Source organism: Papaver somniferum, chromosome 10, assembly GCF_003573695.1.
Source record: "Papaver somniferum cultivar HN1 chromosome 10, ASM357369v1, whole genome shotgun sequence".
NCBI classification, from domain to species: Eukaryota; Viridiplantae; Streptophyta; class Magnoliopsida; order Ranunculales; family Papaveraceae; genus Papaver; species Papaver somniferum.
Window position 1 is genome coordinate 23,131,975 of NC_039367.1, and position 8,127 is coordinate 23,140,101.

At 37.6% G+C, this 8,127-nt stretch overlaps 1 protein-coding gene across 1 annotated transcript; it reads right to left on the bottom strand.

Annotated features, from left to right (window-relative positions):
• Positions 1-3,072: 3,072 nt before the first annotated feature.
• Positions 3,073-5,618, bottom strand: LOC113315403 (putative pentatricopeptide repeat-containing protein At5g40405). Its single transcript, XM_026563684.1, has one exon. The coding sequence runs from the start codon at positions 5,616-5,618 to the stop codon at positions 3,930-3,932; it is 1,689 nt and encodes a 562-aa protein (XP_026419469.1). The 3' UTR covers positions 3,073-3,929.
• Between the last annotated feature and the right edge of the window lie 2,509 nt (positions 5,619-8,127).

Consider the following 8,127-nt stretch of genomic DNA (forward strand, 5'->3'; position numbering starts at 1 on the left):
TGCTCAGTTGTTCACTTATGAATTGGGCTGGGCCTTAACAATGAATTTGACTTGGGCCTTAATGAACTGGGCTTTGGTTTTGGTCTTACAGTTGGGCTCAAATTGTGTTCTGGGCTTTTGGAAGTGAACTTTGGGCTTGAGTTGGTTAGGCCTTTAGCCTTTGGTTTCACAGAAGTGGACTTGGGCTCAGGAGTGAAGTGAGCCTTGGAGCAAAGCAAGCAGCAGCTGCAGAAAGCCAGCAGCAACAGAAGAAGTAGCTTGGCTGCAGGAGAAGAAGGGGCAGCAGCAGCAAAAGAAGCACAGCAGTGCAGTAGATGCAGAGCAGCACAAGTGCTGCAGCAGCAGTTGCAGCAATAGAAGAAATGCAACAAAAGTGGCAGCAGGAGAAGCAAGTAGTAAAGAGAATGCAAAAACAGAAATGCAAGTAGTAATGCAGCAGTGCAGAAACAGAAATGCAAGTAGTAATGCAGCAGTGCAAGTAAAGCAAATGAGTGACAGAAAACAAGATTAACAGTTGAAAATGGATTTATGGATGACAGGGAAGGTTGATGGCAAACTAGGGTTTAGATTCCACCTCTTAACCTAGACTAAGTCGGATATTCCAATTGCAACCAAATTATCCTCCCAAGGTACTAGCTATCTGATTAAAGCATAACTAGTCTGAGGTTTGGACCATAAGCAATTAACATGGGCTGCTGCACTTTCAATCACAGGGGTATCCTAACTACAATGTATGCTTGACATACAATGTGAGAGCAAAGTGATGAGAGGCCAGAATTGTAGTCTCCTACACAGTGGAATTAAGATTTCATCTTCACCCTAGTGGTGAATTAGAACATGCTAACACCTAAAACTAAACAGGAACAATTACAAATGAACAGGAGCATTAAACTAACAAAGCATCAAACAATTACACATTACAACATCATACACAACACAATAAAAAACATATGCAAATGGTTAACAGTGCAATGTAACAGGAGCAAGATAATAACAGTAACAATTGAAATTAAGCTAACCCAAATTGGGTGGAAACTTGGCTAGTCCAAGAACAAGTTTTAACATCTCATACACATCCCCTTTTATACCCAAATTAGCAAATTAGGGTTTACACCCATTTTCCCCAAATCAGAAAATTAGGGCAATTTTAAATTACATAAAATTTGCTTACAATCTCCCAAAATTGGCTCGACCCATGCTTCTTGATGTCCCTCTGATGCTCTTCCTGCTCCTATTGTCCCCTAATTTCTAGCTATTTTACTCACCCCAAAACCTAGGGTTTCAGAGGTTGTGAGATGAAGAAAATAGCTAGGCTAGGGTGTTGTCGGGTGTTGGAGATGGTGGTGTCAGTGATGGAACTGGTGGTGGTGAGGGAATGGTTGCGGCAGAGGAGACAGAGGAGGAGGTGGTGGCAGTGGAGTTGCAGGCGATGGTGGTTCTGGAAATGGTCGGGTGGAGAAGATGAGTTCGATGTTTTGGGAAGGAGGGAGTGTTTGGGTGGTAGTATAGGGTTTGGTGCTAGGGTGTGAAGCAGAGACTTCAAGTTCGATATTTGCGAAGCTTAGATGTTGGATCATTGGATCTGAGTGGAATCGAACGGATAGATGGAAGGATGTGTGAAGCGACCGTCGGATTCTGAGGTGCAACGAAGTTAACGGCACCAGATGGAGTTAGGTACTGTAGTGTAAGGCGGAATCATCGGGAGTTGATGCACAGGCATAGGAGCGACCGTTGGATTCAACTACCATCTAATCTGAAGGCTTGGAATTTCAGCGCTGTGGTGCTCGGCAGAGACATCAGATTCTGATGCTCTATGAAGGAGCGACCGTCGGATGCTTCCGAGAACTGATCTGATGGCTGAGAACGGAGGCGCTTTTGTGTGTAGAAAATGAGGTTGTGCGCACCATTCTTCGCGGCTTCCTTGCGTAATTTCTCCCGGCTTTTCACTACTTTTCTGCTCTTTTCTTTCCGCGATTCATCCAGACTTTATTTATTACCTAAAAATGCAAAATTAAGTAAGAAAAATATTTATTCTTGAAAACAATGAAAATACAGAATATGGGATAAAATGTAGAATTAATGCGCAAAAGATGAGTTAAAATGCCAACAAAAAAGGATAAATATATACAATATTTGGCACTCATCAGTTGGTGGTTGGTGGTGGTGATAATAGGAGGTGGTGGTGGTGGTAATCGGCGGTGGTGGGAGGTGGTGGTGGGAGGAGGTGGTGGTGGTAATCGGTGGTTGGTGGTGGTGATAATCGGAGGTGATAGTGGTGGTAATCAGCGGTGGTGGGCGGTGGTGGTGGGAGGAGGTGGTGGTTATATATATATATAGGTGGTTATTAGGTTGGTTTTAAATTAAATTAGGTTAAGAGTAGGTTAGTTATTTCAAAACTTTAAGACACCCCTTATATAGGGAGGGTGGCCTAATAAAACCTGGTCCCATCAAAAAAACCATGGTCCCTAAAAAATCATTCTTCACCTAAGCCCTGATCCAAAGAAAAGTAAATTATCATGAGCCCAATTTTGAAATTTCAGGTTTTGCCTTCTTTTTTTTTTGGTATGCCACATAAAACGTGCAAAAGAAATATGCATTAGGCTGGATTCGTTGTTGCCGTATAAATGTGCCTACAACTGGTGATGCGGTGGCTGAGGTTATAGCAACATATATGCCCATGGAAACATAAGAAAAATGCAACTTGGCTGGATGCAGCAGCAAGCATGTTTGATAGCACTTTCTCACAGATACACTAAATGATGAACGAAGTTGACAATCTTTACGGACCATTTAGTTCTTGAAAATTCCAACAACAAACTTTATGTTTTCAATTCTTTTAGTAGATAAAATGTCTTTAAATTCTGTTAGAACGTCTTTAAATTCTGAATGTATCCAGTCTTAGCAGGGGAAGATCAGTGTCTGTTGGGGGATTTCAACTTTGAGTGAAATAAGGGCCACCAACAGAACGGAAACTTCCTTGTAACTCTGTTTTGTTTCAATGAAGTCTAAATTTCAAAAAAAAAAAGAGCAATAGCAACTTGTTTTCATTTTTTTCCAATGGAATCTCCGCTAGTACACAGTTGGATTAGTTGATTAATGACGGATATAATTTCTCGTATAATAAAACTGGCAACCCACTGTAAAAATTGCTTACAACATGCTATGCTACCAGAAGTTGGCAGTGCTAATTTTAACTGAAACATTTACGGCATCGCTGCTCTGCAACATAGTAACAATTTCATCAGTTGCTTGCTTATGGGAACTTACCACACAGAATAATTGGAGCAGGGTCTTGATATTGATCCAAATTGTCTATTGTGCCAACTACACGAAGAGTTTGTTTCTCATATGGGGGAACTTACCACACAGAATTAACTGCGCTCGCAATGGTGACACTGCCTCTCGAATGAAATGTCAATAATTTTCTCTTGAAACCTCGAATTCACATTGCATTGCAGAGGGTTTTTTTTTTTTGTGGGAGATTTGGTTATCTCTGAATGACATGCTGTACCTCCATAAACCTTACGATCCACTTAATCGTGTGCTTCACAGAGCAGTAGCCAAATCAGCTGAATCCTTTCACGCTAACCATACCCAACATATTTCATGGGGTCCTCTAATGTCTGCAGGTGTAGGAACACTCATTCATGAAGAGGATGGGATTCTGTCACATCATTATGTAAATTTTTTGGAACGCCAAGGAAGCTCTTTTGCTCGCTCAGCAACATAACTCGTTCTTCCATTGGGAGTGATTTTAATTCGTGTATCCAGCTGTGTAACGGTCAATCCACCCACTTTGAGCATCATTCAACTTCTACATAAAACTATATCTGTCAACTCCACAAAGTTATATAAGCCACATGGATAACCAATCCCCCTAGAATCATTCAACTTCTACATAAAACGTAGTAGTGGGAAAGCTTTACCCTTTATGTGAAGTCTTTGTAGTTTCTTGGTTGATCAAGTCCATTTACCAAAAAATTATAATTCTCCTCTTCTTCCATGTCAAATGAAACAGGATTAGGATTAGCAACATAACCTGGTAATCTTAATCGCCTTGCAATCTCACCCATCATGACTTTAATTTCACCGTATCTAGGGTGTGTTTCATCCCCAACCAAAAACTCGTGATCTTCACCATTAACTTCTATAACACTACAACCAGGAATTTTCTTCACCCCAGCATTCTTCATTAACTTCCTCACATTACTTACTTTAACCCACTCACTGGATTCTGCATATATATTTGATAAGTTCACATATGCACCATCGTTTTTACACTCTAACTCAACTAGTTTTCTCGATGCTAACTCACTCAACTTCAAGTTCCCATGGATATTACAGGCATTTAGCAGAGCACCCCAAGCAGCCGCATGAGGTTTTATCGGCATACCCTGAATGAAATTTATGGCATCTTCTAAATATCCAGCTCTTCCATATAAATCAACCACACAACCATAATGCTCCTGCCGAGGTTCAAGTCCATAAAAGTTAGACATCGAATCAAAATGCTTGATACCTTCTTCAACTAAACCAGCTACACTACACCCACGTAAAACCGATACAAATGTGACGTCATTAGGTTGAACCCCTTCTTTTTTCATGAGATCAAACATTTCAATACATTCAATTCCAAATCCATTTATGGCTAATCCATTCATGAAACTACTCCAAGTATACACATTTTTCTCCCTCATCTTCTCAAAGACTTCCACTGCTTTACACATATTCCCGCACTTTGAATACATATCCACTAGAGCAGTCCCTAGTGTTACTGTCATACGGACATTGTTTTTTTCCATATACACATGAACCCATCTCCCTTGATCCAATGCTCCTAAGTGAGAACAAGCCGATAAAACAGACACCAATGTACCTTCATTAACTTTCACATCTTCAGATAACATTATACGAAACAAACGTAACGCCTCTCTTGACCTTCCCGATTGAGCGTACCCTGAAATCATTGCAGTCCAAGCAATGGAATCCCTCACGGGCATTTTATCAAACATTTCTCGAGCAATATGCACTTCACCAGATTTTGCACAAGCACTCACCATTGCAGTTTGAGAAACCAAATCCGGTTCAAATAACGTTGAATAGATACTTAAACAAGAACCCAGAATCCCAAATTCGGAATACATATGAATTAATCCACTTTGAACATGTGGGTCTAATTCAAACCCATATTTGACTATAGCACTATGAATGGAAAACCCAATCTCAGGTGATTCACAAATCTGGGTACAACTTCTAACCATGAAATTAAATGTGTAATTATCAGGTGAAAAAATTTGAGATTGAAGAATTTGATTATAGTAATGAAAACTACGTCGAGGAAAAGGGCTTCTAGAATAAGCTCTAATCATGGAATTTAAAGTGAAGATTGTTGGATATTCGGTTTGATTAAGGATTTCATTTGCATAGTTAAGATTATCATCTGATTGAGTCTGATTCAGTGCTATGGAAGAAGTAAATTGACTTAGATAAACAGAATTACCAAGGATACCATTAACTAAGAGCTGGGTGTGAATTTGTTTGATTAGTTTAAGATTTGTACATGAATCCACTAGAGATATTGTTGGGTGTTTGGTTAAAGTTTTCAAAGAAGAAGACATCTCTCTTGATATAATATGTTTTAATTTCAAAATGAGGACTTTATATAGGTGAACCTTTTCCGAAAATATTTCTTTATTATTCATTTCTTGCCTGTAAATTAATTATAGATCTTTTAAGTTGTGAATTTGAATGATTAGTTCATAATCCTCGTGTTAACTAGTGAGATCACGTTTGAATTTTACTCTTTTAACAACATAAAATTCAATAATAATGATGATATTTTGTTCGTAAAATAAAATCTTTTTTTTGATCGGTCAAGAATTGGTACTGGAGAGTTTTGAAGGTCACTGATATCATTATCCAATGGCTTTATCACTGTACTATAGTGATATCGACAAAATTTAATATTCTTATTTGTACTCTTTCTGGGATACTTCAAAAAACTTTCAAATATATTAATTTTACAAAAATCTATAGTGTATTTTGAAAGATACAATAAGTTTAAAAAAAATTGATGTATTTTTAAAACAATGACATCTATGTGAATATGTAAATATATAAGGTTGAATATGTAAGTATTAATTTAATGTACGTTTTACCCTTAGATACATGTGAAGTGATAATTGATATTAAACGTCGTATTAGTAATATCAAGGTTACACCAAGTTATTTTGTATCATCGTAGTCAGTTTAGGCCTATTAATCATCCTAGTCAGTTTAGCTGACTCAATTGGTTAGCTTGACTCAGTGGATCTTGACTGAGTTGAATCCTTTGACTGAGTTGACCATTGACCCTGGACATTGACCCAACTTTGGATGTTGACTGTTAGTGGACTTTTGACAGTCAATGACCGTTAGTTGACCCAGTTGGGCCATACCTTGTATACTGGGCTTGGGCTCAGGTTTAGTTTTCATATTTTGTTGTATTAGACACTTATGGTCTGAATTAGCTTTCGATTCCTTCTACAAAGTCGTAGATGTTCATAAGACTTAGCTAGTGGACTATAGAATCAACCTAATTGAGTTAGCAAACCTTAATTATGCTAAAGATAGATAAATAAAAGGTGTAAGTCATAAATGGGCCTAGAACCATTAGATAGAACTATATGATTCTTGTGTGAGTCATGATGGCTAGATTCTTAGACTTCTTGTGTGATTAACAATTAGTCTATATCAACAACGATCGATTCAAAGGATGAACCAGTGGATCGTGGATCTCGAGGTAGGAGTGGCTTGTCATCAAAAAAGGTGAGAATACTTTAACTCTTTTGTGATTATTGTTGTTGTCTTTTACCAAAGTTTATGTTTAACAAATTCATGCATTGTTTGGTTATGCTTTCCCTGCATTGTTTAACTTTGATTTACGAAAGTTCTGTTATTTCTTTTAATATTTCCATTGCTTGGAAAGGAATTGTAATGCTTTGTTTGTCTTTATGAATTGTTTGGGAAATGAGAATTTCCATCTGTGGTATATAGGATACTACTCCTTCATTTATATCTACATGAATTCGAGCTTTTATGCAATCACTAGGTGCGGGACGAGTCACCATATAGCTATCTAGGTGCGGGACGAGTCACCATTATTATATATTGTTTGGAAGGAGTTAGTTCCATATACATGATTGTTTACCTATGTGAAATTGATTGCGCTTTAGCGTTTAGGGAAAACATGAATTGTTTTCAAATCATTTTCAATGATTACTTAAAAGTTAAATGTTATTCCTACGGGGCACCCCTTTTAGGGATGATGTGCTCACCCATTCCCACTTTTAGTTTCAGAGACAGATCAGAGTTGCGCAACGAAAGCTTTGAGGAGTTGAGTCCGTTAGTTGGTTGACTTTTACTATATTTATTATATTACCTGTTGTATTTGTAAACCAAATGACCATTGTATATGTATCATTTGAGAGGAGTTCTTGTATATATATATTTTTGAGCGGGGCTAGTTTTGGTTAAATTCTGTAGCAGATTTCTTCATTGAATGTTTAAGTAACTGATTTAAATTTTAGTGCCTCTTATTTAGTTAATCTCTTGGATTAGTCTTTTTTTTTTATATTAGTAAGATTTGAGAATTTTTTGACCCATAATTGTCTAAAAAATCCAAGTACAACATTTATATGTAGATGTTGGCGCTAGTAGATGAATCGAACTTTTTTATTTGTCACTAACCTATATCGTGGAATTTAAATCACTTGATTGAATTATATCTGCATAGCGTACTTTATATACATGTCACAGTGTGACAGCTAGAGTTATTACTGCATGGTAGTTAGATTAGTTACTGTCGAGTCTGCTATTAGTAATTCAGTTGAGTTCCCAATCAAGTGTTTATTGGAGGAATATGATTGCGACACGTGTGTTGCATCCATTGAGTCTTAGCTAGGGTTATTGATTGGTATTTAGTCCTGTAAGAGAAACTCTTCTCTAGCTATTTGAAATTAAATGAAGTTCTACTTCTTGGCTGCGCTATTAAAGCACAGATTTAGGCTCGAGTTTCGATTCAAGAGGTGATTCATCGTCATTTTATCCAAATTCTACCCATCTGCTTGACAATTTGTTGTAACTATA

Excerpts from the sequence above, each read along its gene's own strand:
- LOC113315403 (XM_026563684.1), bottom strand. The coding sequence starts at position 5,618 with ATGTCTTCTTCTTTGAAAACTTTAACCAAACACCCAACAATATCTCTA.